This window comes from Theropithecus gelada, chromosome 16, assembly GCF_003255815.1.
Source record: "Theropithecus gelada isolate Dixy chromosome 16, Tgel_1.0, whole genome shotgun sequence".
NCBI classification, from domain to species: Eukaryota; Metazoa; Chordata; class Mammalia; order Primates; family Cercopithecidae; genus Theropithecus; species Theropithecus gelada.
In genome coordinates, this window is record NC_037684.1 from 9,803,676 (window position 1) to 9,820,901 (window position 17,226).

Sequence of the window (17,226 nt, forward strand, 5' to 3'; positions counted from 1 at the left end):
TAGTAAATGTTTTGGGTTTTGTAAACCATATGGTTTCTGTTGTAACTATTCATTTCTGCCCTTGGAGCACCAGAGCGGCCGTAAATAATATGTAAATGAATAAACAGGGTTGTGGTCCAGTAAAGCTTCATTTATGGGTACTGAAATTTGAAGTTCATATAATTTTTTTTTTTTTTTTTTGAGATGGAGTCTCGCTCTGCTGCCCAGGCTGGAGTGCAGTGGCACCATCTCAGCTTACTGCAGCCTCCACCTCTGAGGTTCAAGCAATCCTCCTGTCTCACCCTCCTGAGTAGCTGGGACTACAGGCATATGCCACCACGCCTGGCTAATTTTTTTTTTTTTTGTAGAGATGGGGTTTCACCATGTTAGCCAGGATTGTCTCAATCTCCTGACCTCGTGATCTGCCCGCCTCGGCCCCCCAATGGTGGGATTACAGATGTGAGCCACCGCACCTGGCTGAAGTTCATATAATTTTTATGTGTCATAACATATTTTTAAAGATGTGCTTTTTAGCTTATTTATTGGGATAAAGTGTTTTGAATTTGAATGTAAATGACCTGTTTTAAGATTTATTTTTTCCACACAATTTTGCGCTTAAGTACCAAAATACCCAAACATTTTTCATTAGTCTTCATCAACACTCCCATTTGTGTTCTCAGTCATCTTAAAAATAGCAATTCTTGGCCAGGCGCAGCTCATGCCTGTAATCCCAGCACTTTGGGAGGCCAAGGCGGGCGGATCACAAGGGCAGGAGAATCGAGACCATCCTGGCTAACATGGTGAAACCCCGTTCCTACTAAAAATACAAAAAAAAAATTAGCTGGGTATGGTGGCGGGTGCCTGTAGTCCCAGCTACTCGGGAGGCTGAGACAGGAGAATGGCGTGAATCCAGGAGGTGGAGCTTGCAGTGAGCCGAGATCGCGCTACTGCATTCCAGCCTGGGCAACAGAGCAAGACTCCGTCTCAAAAAATAAATAAATAAAAAATAACAATTCTTTTGGGGGCTGTTTGAAGAATATCTGGCATTAGTTGGTTTATATTAGAAGAAGGGGCATAGACTGGGTGTGGTGGATCACCTGAGGTCAGGAGTTCGAGACCAGCCTGACCAATATGGTAAAACCCTGTCTCTACTAAAAATACAAAAAATTAGCCGGACATGATTAGCTGGTGGGTGCCTATAATCCCAGCTACTCGGGAGGCTGAGGCAAGAGAATCACTTGAACCTGGGAGGTGGTGGTTGCAGTGAGCTGAGATCATACCATTGCATTCCATCCTGGGCAACAAGAGCGAAACTCCATTGCCAAAAAAAAAAGGGGGGGGGCATAATTTGTGGATGAAGATTGGCTGTAAGGTAAAGGATGGGACATTCTGAGACTTAAAGATGGTGTGATTGCCTGGCTAGAAGAAGAATTCCGGTCAAAAAGAAGCCATCAGCTTTCCAAGTGTGAAAGAGAGATAAGTGAAGGTTATAGGGACTACAGGAAACTTAATCTTTTTCTTTGAAAAAGCAATTGTAGCAAAAAAAAGACCATTTCTTAATGTCATCTATAATTAATATGGACATCTTAGTGGACTAGAAGCTAAGGGCATAAATTCTCCCAGTGATTTTTAGTTTTAGCATTGTGATTAACGCCTTGTAAAATTGCCAGAACTTAATAAATAATTGCTTTTCATTATTAGTATGCCATCAAATTTAGTAACTGTTTCAGGCTTTAATGTGTCAAGCCTAAAATTATCCAGATTTCTGAGGATCTTCTCCCCCTTGAAAGGGCATTCAATTAGCTCCCGTAAAAATATGCATGTATACAGGGGCACTGTATACATGGGTCTAAAAAATAAATAAAAATATGCATACGTTCTGGTGAGTCTAGCATTGCCCAATAGAAATACAATAGAGGTCACAAATGTGACCCATATAGTTAATGTAAACTTTCTAATAGCCACATTGGAAAGAAAACAACACAAATAAACAATGAGAAAATATATTTTATTTAACCCAATATATTAAAAATACTTCATCATGCAATCAATATAAAAAATTTCTTTTTGTTGGTCATGATGGCCTGCGCTTGTAATCCTAGCTACTTATGAGGCTGAGGCAAGAGGATTTCTTGAGGCCAGGAGTTTGAAACTAGATGGGCAACATGGTAAGACCTCATCTCTTAAAAATGAAAAAAGTTAGCTGGGCACTGTGGCATACACCTGTAGTCCCAACTACTTGGGAAACTGAGGCAGGAGGATTGCTTGAGCCCAGGAGTTCAAGGCTGCAGTGAGCTGTGATTGTGTCTATGAATAGCCACTGCACTCCAGTCTGGGTAATAGTGAAACTGTCAAATTCCATTTCCCCTCCGCCCCATACCTCTTCAAATGTAACAAAGGGGGAAAAAAAGCGTAGTGTACATTCCTTTTTTCATACTAAAATTTAGAAATCTGTTTTGTATTTTGCATTTAGAGCACATCTTAATTTTAGACTAGCTACATTTCCAGTGCTCAGCAGGCCACATGTAGGTAGTAGATACTGTGGACAGTGCACCTCTAGAATGATAGATTCTTGGCCTCCTGAGATGTTGATAGATGCTGATTCCAGAAAGCCTTTTTACCATGCATATAAGACATAGGAGGAAATAAAATGTAAATACAGCTGTTATTGAGAATAGTACTTAAATCCATTGAGTCACTTAAATGTGGAATTAGTGTTGTTCTTTTCCTCTTTTCCTCACACTCAGAAAATTGTATTCTGGATTTAGTAGTCTGAAAACTGAAGCACAGCATGGGTTTTTAAGCTAATCTTTCTTCATTTTTAGCTAAGCCCTTTCTCTCTAGTTAGTGAAATTTTCTAAGAATAGAGATTCCTGCATTGTCCTTTTACTTCTTGGCAATTTTAGTCCGTAAATAGATGTAGTTAGATTTTTTTTTTTTTTTAATTAAAGATTTGGAGGCCGGGTGTGGTGGCTCACGCCTGTAATCCCAGCACTTTGGGCGGCCGAGGCGGGCGGATCATGAGGTTGGGAGGTAGAGACCATCCTTGCTAACATGGTGAAACCCCATCTCTACTAAAAATACAAAAAATTAACCGGGCTTGGTGGTGGGTGCCTGTAGTCCCAGCTAGTCGGGAGGCTGAGGCAGGAGACTGGCGTGAACCCAGGAGGCAGAGAGGTTGCAGTGAGCTGAGATCATGCCACTGCACTCCAGCCTGGGCCACAGAGAGAGACTCCATCTCAAAAAAAAAAAAAGGTTTGGAGTGGAGGTTCTGTCAAAGAACTTTTTCTTTCTTGAGAAGCATCTGAAATGGAATCTGTTGTCTATTCTAAATATATACTGCTGTAACAGTGAAAGAACCTTCAGAGTATGCCTTCGTGTGGGCTGCTCTTTGTGGTTTTGAACTTGGGGGAACTGTCTCTGTGTTTGGGTCAAGAATATGCAACTGGCTGGGCGCACTGGCTAATGCCTGTAATCCCAGCACTTCGGGAGGCTGAGGCGGGTGGATCACCTGAGGTCAGGGCTTCAAGACCAGCCTAGCCAACATGGTGAAACCCCGTCTCTACCGAAAATACAAAAATTAGCTGGGCATGGTGGCGGGTGCCTATAATCCCAGCTACTCAGGAGGCTGAGGTGAGAGAATCGCTTGAACCCAGGAGTTGGAGGTTGCAGTGAGCCGAGATCGCACCATTGCACTCCAGCCTGGGCAACAAGAGCGAAAGTCTTGTCTCAAAAAAAAAAGGCCGGGCACGGTGGCTCACGTCTGTAATCCCAGCACTTTGGGAGGCCGAGGCAGGCAGATCACGAGGTCAGGAGATCGAGACCATCCTGGCTAACATGGTGAAACCCCGTCTCTACTAAAAATGCAAAAAATTAGCCCGGTGTGGTGGCGGGCACCTGTAGTCCCAGCTACATGGGAGGCTGAGGCAGGAGAATGGTGTGAACCCGGGAGGCGGAGCTTGCAGTGAGCCAAGATTGCGCCACTGCACTCCAGCCTGGGTGACAGAGTGAGACTCCGTCTCAAAAAAAAAAAAAAACAAAAAACAGTATGCAACTATCTGGGGACTGTGGCGTGTACCTGTAGTCCCAGCTACTTAGGAGGCTGAGGTGGGAGGGTCACTGATGATCAGGAGTTCGTGACCAGACTGGGCAAAATAGCAAAATACCATCTGAAAAAATAACAAAAAAGCAGGTAGTTTTCTTATGCAGGTGGTACTCTGCCAATAAAGTTGAGTATACTTATGTCTCTGTTAAATATCTCTGCTACTTCAGGAATTATTTATGTGTACATGTTCTCTCCTTTTTCTGGGAATTAAAGCAAATTTATTGTGTCAACATCTTGACTCATAGATGTTCAAGTACCTTTGTGTCTTAATTTGCCTTAGCATGTAGAAAAGGGATTTGTAACATTAACGCAGATTTTAAAGAAAGATTGTTAACCTCAGGCACATTTTCTGTTAATATCTAATAGTACTACTTGAAGGTTATTTTTTGTATTTAATAAATTCCTAAATAAGGATTATTTTCTATTAAGGAGAGAAAATGATTGAAATGTTTGAACTTGAAAGAAAGCTTTGCATAAAATTACAGATCATCTAGATCAGTGCCTAAACCAAATTTCTAGACATTTTAGACTTAAATGTGTGTATGAATTACTTGGGGGATCTTATTAAATGCAGATTCTTATTCAGTAGGTCTAGAGTGGGGCCTGAGATCCTGCTTTTCTCAGAAGCTTCCAGGCTATGCTTACGCTTCTCTTCCATGACATTTTGAATAGTAAGGATACAGACCCTTATTTTGTTAAGGAGATTGAAGCTTATGGAGAACCACTGACATGCCCAAATTTTCAAGATTGATTAGTGATAATTAAGACTATACCCTGAGTCTCTTGGTTTGAAGACTAGTTCTTTCTCCAGTGTACCATGGTATTTCCAAATTTATGGCCATGTGTTGAAATCTTCAGCTTCTTTATTTGCAAAGGAAATGCTCAGTAAAGATGACATTCAAGGTCAGGCTTGGTGGCTCACGCCTGTAATCCCAACACTTTGGGAGGCCAAGACGGGAGATCACGAGGTCAGGAGATCAAGACCATCCTGGCTAACACAGTGAAACCCATCTCTACTAAAAATACAAAATAAATAAATAAATAAATCGGGCGTGCTGGCAGGCACCCGTAGTCCCAGCTACTCGGGAGGCTGAGGCAGGAGAATGGCATGAACCTGGGAGGCGGAGGTTGCAGTGAGCCGAGATCTCGCCACTGCACTCCAGCCTGGGCGACATAGCGAGACTCTGTCTCAGAAATAAAAAAAATAAAAAAAAATAAAGATGATAATGTTCAAATGTATTATATGGAGGAATAAGAAATCATAAACCTTTTTAAATGTCATTTGTTTTATATCCCTTTATTTTTGCCAGGGGTATGTCCTTTTTCTGTTGTTCAAAGTTATATTGCTGGCCAGAATGGAAATTATAGGAACTAGCTATGTATGAAATTGCATGTTTTCCATCCATTGTGGCCAGATTAAGTATTCCCTTAAGATGACAACAAAGTAAGAGGCATTTCTTCTAGCACTTATTTGTGAACCCAGTGACCTCCAATTTCCCATTTTAAAAGTCATCTTTATCCTCGGAACTTTAACCTACTGGCATAAGAATGTGGGCTTAATATTTTCACTAGTTCTTTTGTCTCACTTTTTGGAGTTAAAAAACCTCTTGAGAGGCCAGGTGCGGCAGCTCACACCTTTAATTCCAGCACTTTGGGAGACCGAGGCGGGCAGATCATGAGGTCAGGAGATCGAGACCATCCTGGCCAACACAGTGAAACCCCATCTGTACTAAAAATACAAAAAATTATCCCGGTGTGGTGGCGCCTGTAGTCCCAGCTGAGGCAGGAGAATGATGTGAACCCAGGAGGCGGAGCTTGCAGTGAGCCGAGATCACGCCACTGCTCTCCAGCCTGGGCAACAGAGCAAGACTCCCTCTTTTAAAAAACAAAACAAAACAAAACAAAAAAACCTCTGAGATACCTTGGTTTCTGATAATAATATTTTCAGCAGTTTAATCTTTTAATCTCAAATCTGTTGGCTTCCCTTTCTTAAAGAGTTAAGCAGCGATATACATGTCATTTAGAAGTATAGGGAGGGCTTCAGTACTATTTGTTCTGAAGTAGGGGGTTTAGAAAATTCAGTGGTAAACTATATAGGAAGGGCCTGAGTTTCATATTGTCTATATTGCCTTGAAATAGCCTTAGACTCCTGCTTAAAAAGGCATCCTGGAAATCATATAAAAAGTAACAACAAGTTAAAATGCATGTGTCTTTACCCAAGGCAGTTGTAAGTGGAAATATTTTTACCTTACAGTGAAATAGAATAGATTTATTAAGAAGGGAGAATTTTTTCTCAGAGTGTTTTATCTCAATGTGGCTCAGAAAAGCCATCTATAGGGAGGGTAATCACTAGAGTTGAGGGTTCCTCCTCCCACCCCCTATAAGATAGGTATCCATAAAGCAGAGATTTGTAGGCAGTGAGAGACTTCAGTATATTAGATTAACTTCTTGGGTTATAGTGGAATAAGATCATTAGTAGTAGAAGATCTGATATCAGAAAACTTTTGAGTGTTTTTATTGCCATATTAGCATATAAATCTTAAAGGATTACAGAATTCAGTTAAGAGAAGCAAGCTTTTATTGGAAGAGTATCTTGATAAGAGAGACCTTAGATTTCTTACATAAAGCCATACTCACAAGGACTACTGTCCTTGTGATTGTAATTTGCCAGATAAAAGTCTGTGTCCTGGAGTGGTGGCTTGTGCCTGTAATCCCAGCACTTTGGAAGGCTGAAGTGGGCGAATTATTTGAGGCCAGGAGCTGGAGATCAATTTAGGCAACATGGTAAAACCTCATCTCTACTAAAAACACAGAAATTAGCTGGGTGCGGGGACACATACCCGTAATCCCAGCTACTAGGGAGGCTGAGGCAGGAGAAGCAACTTGAACCTGGGAGGTGGAGGTTCAGTGCAGTGAGCCGAGATCCCACCACTGCACTTCAGCCTGGGTGACAGAGCAAGACTCTGTCTCAAAAAAAAAAAAGTTGTCCTGTGGGGAGTTGCATTATTGGAATATGTTGCCTTCTGTCTGTAATATGCACTACTGATAGTGTACAGAGCATGTGGCAGCATGAACCTCTGTAGCTCTGATGTGAAGAGATGTAGTCTAGTGGGTATGGAGTAGGAGGGCGGTTTTTAAGTGATGCTCTTTTTAGTCTTTTATAAGGGTTTTGAATGATTTGAAATTTTAAGACTGCTTTTATTCAGTCTCACTTTTGTGTATATTTGTATTTCACTTTTAAAATTCATCTCATAAAATCCACTATTTGGTATCGCAGCAGAACCTAATACTCAAGTTTTAATCCTCTCCTGTTCTAGCATCAAAATCTTAACCTTGCTTTATATTCTTCTAGTCTTTTTTCTTTTTCTCATATTTAGAAAATACCCTTTTGGAAAAAATACTTGCTCTAGTTTAGTATTCTTCATGCTGTGCCTCCAGTTTTATGTTATGGTTTAATAGTATCCCTTTGGCTTGGGGTTGGGGAAGATTTCAAAATAAGAGTGTATTAGATATGTAATAAGCTTGAAAAGACATCTTGTGGAAATAAATCCTTGGGAAAACACTTAGATGGAAACAACATTTAGAACTCTGTGAAATGGAATTTACTGAAAACTTAGAGGTGCTACTGTTTTCCTAAGCACTCTACTTGTGACAGTTAAGTGTAGATTGAGCCCAGGGCTCAGCACATTAGAGACTTAAGGAAGAAATCATTTCTTCAATTTTTCCTCTGCAGTGGTGGTGACCGCGGTGGCTTCAAAAATTTTGGTGGTAAGTGCTGAGTATCCCAAAATGTTTCAGTGGAAATGCTATATAAATCTAAAAGCCACCAATATCCCGCAGATGTAGTCAAAAGTCCTTTCTTACTCTGTTGAGGCTGGTGTGTGTTGTGTGCTTTAAAAAAAAATTTATATATATATATACACATATATATATCAAAGTAAACATTAAAAAGCCAGAGCTGATCTCAAACAGTACAATGGGTTTCTACACAGTGAATTTGCATGAAAGAGTCTGTGGTGACCAATGAATGACACCTTCACTGGATTTTGACAGTTTGTTTTTATAGAGGTAGCTGACATGGTGTTTTTAAATTACTAGGGTTGTCCAATCAGCCTTTACAACCAGAGCTTAACAAACGTGATACTAGCATAATGCTAAAGTGGCAGGTGCTGTCTAGGACAAGTTAAAGGGAATGTTGACATTCATCTCGATTTCCTAAACTTTAAATAAAACATAATTTATATATTTACTTTGTAAATCTCTGATGGTTGACTTTCAAGGATTTTGGAAGTATTGACTTTTCATGCCTTGGTTTATTACTATTTTTTTGGTTAATGATTTTAAATGAATTGCCTTAAATAGCTCTCTTTTCTTTTCTTTTCCCTTAGGTCACAGGGATTATGGACCCAGACCAGATGCTGGTAAGGTTTATGGTGGTTTGTCACTTTGCCATTAAGAAAATGTTAGTTTTCCATTTTTTGGTGGGAAAAGTGTGTGTTTGGAGGGCTTAGTATGGGAGGAAGATTTAATTTGATAGTGGTGCCAGAACTGGGGAGCTTTCTTTCTTTTCTTTCTTTTCTTTTCTTTTCTTTCTTTTCTTTCTTTCTTTTTTTCTTTCTTTTCGATGGAGTTTCGCTCTTGTTGCCCAGGCTGGAGTGCAGTGGCGCAGTTTTGGCTCACTGCAATACCCACCTGCTGGGATCAAGCAGTTCTCCTGCGTCAGCCTCCCGAGTAGCTGGGACTGCAGGTGCACACCACCATGCCTGGCTCATTTTTTGTATTTTTAGTAGAGGCGGAGTTTCACCATGCTGGCCAGGCTGGTCTCGAACTCCTGACCTTGAGATCCGCCTCTCTCGGCATCCCACAGTGCTGGGATTACAGGCGTGAGCCACCACGCCAGCCGGGGAGCTTTATTTCTAAAGAAATGTCAGAAAAATTCAGGAGTATTGATGGGACAGTTTGCTAGGGAAAATTGCTGTTTGTGCTTTCCCATATTCTTCTGTGAAGAAATATTTGAATTTTTACTGCTAGTTAGCATTAATTATTGAAAATTATTGCAAATCAGATTTAATGAAAGAATTTATATCATTGTGGAATTAGAAGTAGAAAAACTGTTTAAGAAAGAAAATCCTACGTTGGATTGGTAGTCTGCTTAAGTGTGCTGACTTAGTGAATTCAAGAAACGTGAATTCATACATGAGAGAACTGTCTTGTTTTGGGTAGAGGTCACTAATTTTATGTGGCTTTTTATTTAAATGAAATTCAAGGCTACAGATTTACCTGTGGAGCCTGTTGAAAGTTATAATTTAGAGGTTAAAAATCTATTTGAGCCAAAAATTTAAAATCAGAACTTTTGTTTTTATTAAGATGCCAAAGTATTCTATATGGATGGCAATTCTGAATTATCCCTTCATGGACTGAATTTTTATACATCTTTCTTACTTTGTTGTACTAATCCAAAAGTGTGCAAGTAAGGTAAGGTGTGTGTACAAGGTGCCTCTGCCCTCTGGTATATACAAAGCTTATTGCAATGAATGGGAAACCAGCAGTTCTGCTTGGTGGCTTGCTTGGAAGTTCAAAGTATCAGATTTGGAGAATTTTCTACTAGAGAATCTTAAAAAATGTTTAATCGTAAAGAATTAGAGTTCTCCAGAGAAAGAAATGCTAAATTAACTCCATCTCTTCATGACCTTTAGCTCTATGTCTGATCTGAAGAGTGAGGTTTGTAAGATATCCTTAATTGGTATATAGGTATTTCACATAGTGTGGACTTGATCCACATTACCTGAAATTTAGTTGTAAGCATTGATCAAATAATTATTGTGAATACTTTGCATGTTTATATAAGATTGTTCTTATATTAGTCCTCTCCTTTTTGTCATAGAAACAATTGAATATTGGACAATAAATTATTGTCTTTGATTACTGAACAGAATGTGATAACCAAGGAATATGTAAGATTAACCATCACTTTTTTTCTCTTAGATTCAGAATCTGATAATTCAGATAACAACACAATCTTTGTGCAAGGACTTGGGGAGGGTGTGTCTACAGATCAAGTTGGGGAGTTCTTTAAACAAATAGGAATTATCAAGGTGAGTAAAAATATATGTTGAAAATCTCATAATGTTCTGATTACAATACATAGACTGTGTAGTAAGCCTATATACTTCAATAAGCCTTGTCTCTTAAAATTTTATGATGCACGTGCTCATTTATGTCTGTAGACTTTTGCTAAATTTGTTGAATATATGAAGATTTTATTTCTTGCTTGTGTTTACCTTTCCACAGTCTACCTGTGCTTTAGCTTCCATCCTAGGACTCTAAAATTAGTCTCTGCTTAGTTCTTATAACTGTGAGAAATAAAGGAGTTGCCGAAAACGTTTTATAGACTGAAGTACATGCAAACTCAAGTTGTTATAGCTCTTGGGAGGGGTTATTTCATGTTTATGCTGGAGATAATACGTTATCTTGTAATTACTCGTTCACTAAAGCGTCTTGTGCACTATTAACTTCATGCATGTGTTTTTCATCTCTTCAACTAGAAAGCAGCCTTAGTAGTATTTAGATAGTAGCAGTTTCTTGAAATCAGTTTACATCTGCCCTTGTTTTGGTGGTTTTGGTGTCTATGGAATTACCCACCATTTTTTTTTTTTTTTTTTTTTTAGACGGAATCTCACTCTTCCACCAGGCTGAAGTGCAATGGTGCGATCTTGGCTCACTGCAACCTCCACCTCCCAGATTCAAATGATTCTCCTGCCTCAGCCTCTCAAGTAGCTGGGACTACAGGCGTGTGCCACCATGCCCAGCTAATTTTTGTATTTTTAGTGGAAATGGGGTTTCACTATTGCCAGGATGGTCTTGATTTCTTGACCTCAAGTGATCTGCCCGCTTTGGCCTCCCAAAGTCCTGGGATTACAGGCATGAGCCACTGTACCTGGCCTACTCACTTTTTTCTTTCTGTGGGAGTTATAATTTGTTAAGGAATTAATTACACACATAATACGTAATTTTGTTGTTGCTGTCTTGAGACACAGGGTCTTGCTCTATTGCACCCAGGCTGGAGTACAGTGGCATGATCATGGATCACTGCAGCCTCAATCTCCTGGGCTCAAGTGATCCTCCCACCTCAGCCTCCTGAGTAGTTGGAACCACTAGTGCATGTCCTCATGCCCAGCTAATTAAAAAAGTTTTTTTTATAGAGATGGAGTCTCCCTGTTATTGCCCAGTCTGGTCTTGAGCTCCTGGACTCAAGTGATCCTCCCACCTCAGCCTCCCACCGAGTGCTAGGATTACAGGCGTGAGCCACCATGTCTGGCCTAAATTCACAGAGTTTTGAAAAAGTAAAAATTCTCCCTTGTCTTATCCCAGCCAAATCCCAGTGTAGTGTTTTAGAAGTTAACGTATTTACGGCTGGGCATGGTGGCTCACGCCTGTAATCCCAGCACTTTGGGAGGCCGAGGCGGGCAGATCACGAGGTCAGGAGATCGAGACCATCCTGGCTAACATGGTGAAACCCCGTCTCTACTAAAAATACAAAAAATTGGCCAGGTGTGGTGGCATGCACCTGTAGTCCCAGCTACTCGGGAGGCTGAGGCAGGAGAAGAACCCGGGAGGCGGAGGTTGCAGTGAGCTGAGATTGCACCACTGCACTCCAGCCTGGGCCACAGAGTGAGACTCTGTCTCAAAAAAAAAGTTACATATTTACATGAAGCATTATCTACATTTAATTTCTGTGGATTTAAAGAAATTATAAACTGGGTATGGTGGCTGATTCCTATAATCACAGCACTTAATCACAGCACTGTGGGAGGCTGAGGCAGGAAGGTCACTTGAGGCCAAGGGTTTGAGACCAGCCTGAGCAATATAGCAAGACCCCATCTCTACAACAACAAAAAAGCTGGACGTGGTGGCACTCGCTTGTAGTCCCAGCTACTCGGGAGGCTGAGGTGGGAGGATCTCTTGAGTCCAGGAATTTGAGGCTACAGTGAGTATGATGGTGCCACTGCATTCCAACCTGGGTGACAGTAAAATCCTGTCTCAATTAAAAAAAAAAAAAAAAAAAAAGCAATTATACATACATAACACAGTATACTATATCATTTTTATAGCTTGGTTTTCACTTAGTGTAGCTTGGAGAGTTAATGCTTGTCCAAACCTACAGGTAACTTTATATTAGGTGCACAGTATTTTATAGTATGAATGTGTGAATGCCTTGCAAAAAATAAATCTTTGATTATCTAAATGATACATGATTACTTATTTTAAAAATGCTAACACCAAGTGTTTTTGTTTTTCCTCAGACAAATAAGAAGACTGGAAAACCAATGATAAATCTTTATACAGACAAGGACACAGGAAAGCCAAAGGGGGAGGCAACAGTGTCATTTGATGACCCTCCTTCAGCTAAGGCAGCCATTGACTGGTTTGATGGTATGCCTCATTCATACAGTTTTCAGCATGAAGTCTGGATAAATGTTTTCTAGTCTGGAAGTCAGAATATGCTCTGGGTGACAGTGGTTATATTCATGTTTACTTTTACTAAAAATACAGGCCAGAATTTTTATGTACCTTTAGAAATGAGATGAGCTCTATCCTTGCTGGTCTAGCATATTTCCTTATATCATGCCTTGTGCATGAAGCTACCCTGATACAGATGTAGAGAGTTGGCCTGGTTGACTGTATGTTATTTTTTCTTTTTAAAAAAAATAAATTTAAGAGGTACAGATGGCATTTTGTTACATGGATATATTGCATAGTGCTAAAGGCTGGGGTTTTCCTGTATCTATCACTTGAATAATTTACATTTTACCCATTAAGTGATTTATCATCCCCTGACTTTATAGTTTGAAATTTAGGCCAGGTGGCATTGCTTACGCCTATAATCCCAGCGCTTTGGGAGGCTGAGGCAGGAGGATCAGTTGAGCTCAGAAGTTGGAGACCAGCCTGGACAATGTAGTGAGAGCTTGCCTCTACAAAAACAGAAAAAAAAATTTTTTTTTTTTTTAAATAACCTGGACATGGTGGTGTGTACCTGTGGTCCCAGTTACTTAGGAGGCTGAGGTGGAAGGATCACTTGAGCCCAGGAAGTTGAGGCTGCAGTGAGCCATGATTGAGCCACTGCGTTCCAGCCTGGGCAACAGAGCGAGAACCTGTGTCAAAAAAAACAAAAAAACAATAAATAAAGTAAATTTTAGGCTGATTTCCCTTCAAATATAAAGTTAATACATACTTAGAAGAAATAGACTTTTTTTAATGGAAAGTAGAAGAAATGGGTAAAACATCTATAGCCCTCTACTCAAAAGTAGCCACTGATAATATTTCTTTTTTTTTTTTTTTTTTTTTGAGACGGAGTCTCGCTCTGTAGCCCAGGCTGGAGTGCAGTGGCCGGATCTCAGCTCACTGCAAGCTCCGCCTCCCGGGTTCACGCCATTCTCCGGCCTCAGCCTCCCGAGTAGCTGGGACTACAGGTGCCCGCCACCTCACCCGGCTATTTTTTGTATTTCTTAGTAGAGACGGGGTTTCACCGTGTTAGCCAGGATGGTCTTGATCTCCTGACCTCGTGATCCGCCCATCTCGGCCTCCCAAAGTGCTGGGATTACAGGCTTGAGCCACCACGCCCGGCCGATAATATTTCTTAATAGTTTTCCTTCTAGTGTTTTAAAATGTATCTTACATCATAATACTCCAAATAGAGTTTTGTCTTATGGTATTTTTCATTTAACATTTAAACATAGTCATTTCCCCATGTTACAAATTCATCATTTTTGTTGCACCCTAATTTAATAGTAACTAACACTTACTGCATGTTTACTGAGGTTTATGAGCTAAGCACAACTTTAAGAGCCTTACTCGCATTAACTCAATTTAATCTTCATAATAATCTTATGAGACATACATCCTGTTACTCCCATTTTACAGACAATGAAACTGATGCATAGAAAAGCGAAGTAATTTCCAAGATCACAGAGTAAGTGGCAGAGTCAGGATTGAAACTCAGGCATGCTGGATCTACTCTCTCCAAAGTACTTAACTATGCTGGATTGACAGACACTTGCAGTTCCTTTCAGTTACAAGATTATTGTACCTCTGTCTTCCAAAACATAGTTGTGTTATTTTACTTTTTTTTTTTTTTTTTTGAGACGGAGTCTCGCTCTGTTGCCCAGGCTGGAGTGCAGTGGCGCTATCTCGGTTCACTGCAAGCTCCGCCTCCTGAGTTCACGCCATTCTCCTGCCTCAGCCTGCCAAGTAGCTGGGACTACAGGCGCCTGCCACCATGCCTGGCTAATTTTTTGTATTTTTAGTAGAGACAGGGTGTCACCGTGTTAGCCAGGATGGTCTCCATCTCCTGACCTCATGATCTGCCTGCCTCGCCTCCCAAAGTGCTGGAATTACAGGCATGAGCCACTGTGCCTGGCCAGCTGTTTTACTTCTTCAAAGGTGAGATTGTAGGCCGGCACGGTCGCTCATGCCTGTAATCCCAGCACTTTGGGAGGCCGAGATGGGCGGATCACGAGGTCAGGAGATCAAGACCATCCTGGCTAACATGGTGAAACACCGTCTCTACTAAAGAATACAAAAAACTAGCCGGGCGAGGTGGCGGGCGCCTGTAATCCCAGCTACTCGGGAGGCTGAGGCAGGAGAATGGCGTAAACCCGGGAGGCGGAGCTTGCAGTGAGCTGAGATCCGGCCACTGCATTCCAGCTTGGGTGACAGAGCCAGACTCCGTCTCAAAAAAACAAACAAACAAAAAATGAAATTATAATACCCTATCTGTTCCCATCTCTCTATTCTTTACTTTTTTAGACTAATTGTCAGGCTTCATCACCTTGCTGTTGAAGTCTAAGTCCATTCTTTCCTACTTTTCTGTTTTCATAAGAATGAGAGAAATGAATCATGAAGCTATTTCTTTTGTGTATGGTATATTCAGAAATTATAGTGACTTGTGCCCATAGGACGTATGAGCCTTTTAAACCTAACTCTATAGTTCAAATCTTGCCAATTCTTATTTACTACTATTTTTTTTCAAGTTACTAATTATTATGCTACTTTGGAAATGATCAGAAAATTTCAAATGGTACCAAGGGCATATGGTAAAATAGGAGTTTCTTTTTCACCTTTGAACCCTAGTGATCTTGTTTCCCCTAGTAAGCACAGTAGGCAATGCATATAAGCATATGTGTAGATAAATACATACATGTTATTGCACTTGCACATGTATTCATTCCCTTAAACTGGCTTTTTTTTCCCCATGTAAAACTATTAGATACAGATTTTTTTTTTTTTTTTTTTTTTGAGCCCATTGCCAAGGCTAGAGTGCAGTGGCGTGATCATGGCTCACTGCTGTAGCCTTGACTTCCCGGGCTTAGGTGATCTGCTTCAGCCTCCAAAGTAGCTAGGACTTACCGGTGCCACCACACCCAGTTAATTTTTTTGTATGTTTTGTAGAAATGGGGTTTCACAGTGTTGCCCAGCTGGTCCCAAACTCCTGAGCCCAAGCTTTCCTTGGCCTCCCAAAGTGCCGTGATTGCAAGCGTGAGTCATCATGCCCGATTTTTTTTTTTTTTTTGAGAGAGAGTATCACTCTGTCTTCCAGGTTAGTATACAATGGTACGATGATAGCTCACTGCAGCCTTGAATTCCCAGGCTCAAGTAATCCTCATGCCTCAGCCTTCTGAGTAGCTAGGACTATAGGCACATGCCACCATGCCTACTAGCTCATTAAAAAAAAAATTTTTCAGAGAAAGGGTCTCGCTGTGTTCCTCAGGCTTGTCTCAAACTCTTGGCCTCAAGCGAGGCTCCTATCTCAGCTTCCAAAAGTGCTGAGATTGCAGATACAAGCCACTGCACCTGGCCTTTTTCTCCACCCCTGACACTGTCTCCTTCCCCAGGCTGGTCTCGTGCTCCTGGACTCAGTTGATCTCCCACCTCAGCCTCCTGAGTAGCTGGAAGCTGGTACTGCAGACACACACCACTCCACCTTGCTTTTTTTTCTTTTTTTTCTTTTTTTTAAGCTTGGTAAGAAGTGACTATCTCCCAGTGACAGATGTGCTCTTTTCAGTAGATAATGACATTTTTACCACTGTTAGCGTGACTCTTTGGAATACCAGTGTATTTTAATTTCTGTGAGGACATGTCAGTTACTCCTCCGAAACCAAAAATTTCCAAGACTTTTATATTTTTGTTGATAGGTGAAGATATAGAGTAGCATTGCTTCAAAGCCGATTTCTTTTTTCTTAGGAAAAGAATTCCATGGCAACATCATTAAAGTGTCCTTTGCCACTAGAAGACCTGAATTCATGAGAGGAGGTGGAAGTGGAGGTGGGCGGCGAGGTAAGATCCTTGCTGCGCACAGTCCTGGATACTATCCAAGGGTTTAAATTTGAGTTCATATTCTGTTTCTATTTGTGTGAACTTGGTACTGCTTTTTCTCTCACTAGGTCTTTTTCCCTGTGTCTTAAAATGAGTTCGGGTACTGAATAGATTAGGTAAATGAGATATTGTAATAGCTAAGAAAGTAGTGGGAAATGGTTGTAGATATCCCTTTGGAAAGGTGTATCGTAGTTTGCTGTTCACTTGGAAATCAGGAGGCAATTTTTTTTTGTTTTTTGTGTTTTTTTGAGATGGTGTCTTGCTCTGCTCAGGCTGGAGTGCAGTGGCGTGATCTCGGCTCACCATAACCTCCGCCTCCTGGGTTCAAGCAATTCTCCTGCCTCAGCCTCTCAAGTAGCTGGGACTACAGGCGTGCACCACCATGTCCAGCTAATTTTTGTATTTTTAGTAGAGACGAGGTTTCACTGTGTTGGCCACGCTGGTCTCAAACTCCTGACCTCGTAATCCACCCACCTTGGCCTTCCAAAGTGCTGGGATTACAGGCGTGAGCCACCGTGCCTGGCCGACTAATCTGACCAGTTTTTAAGCTACCTGATACAGTTATTGCCAGCTTTTTTAAAAAATTATTTTCTTTTAATGTTTTTTTTTTTGAGACGGAATTTCGCTCTTGTTGCCCAGGCTGGAGTACAATGGCGCGTTCTCGGCTCACCACAACCTCTCTCTCTGGGTTCAAGTGATTGTCCTGCCTCAGCCTCCCGAGTAGCTGGGATTACAGGCGTGTGCCACCACACCCGGCTAATTTTGTATTT

The 17,226-nt window shown here is 41.0% G+C and overlaps 1 protein-coding gene across 3 annotated transcripts in view; it reads left to right on the plus strand.

The window, feature by feature from the left end:
- Positions 1-17,226, plus strand: part of TAF15 (TATA-box binding protein associated factor 15) — a 38,186-nt gene that overhangs the window by 16,623 nt on the left and 4,337 nt on the right. For all 3 annotated transcript variants that reach the window (XM_025361443.1, XM_025361444.1, XM_025361445.1), the window contains exons 8-12: positions 7,818-7,852; positions 8,473-8,505; positions 10,070-10,179; positions 12,388-12,517; positions 16,325-16,417. In XM_025361443.1, the coding sequence (XP_025217228.1) occupies positions 7,818-7,852; positions 8,473-8,505; positions 10,070-10,179; positions 12,388-12,517; positions 16,325-16,417 (401 nt within the window). The remainder of the gene's footprint in view (positions 1-7,817; positions 7,853-8,472; positions 8,506-10,069; positions 10,180-12,387; positions 12,518-16,324; positions 16,418-17,226) is intronic.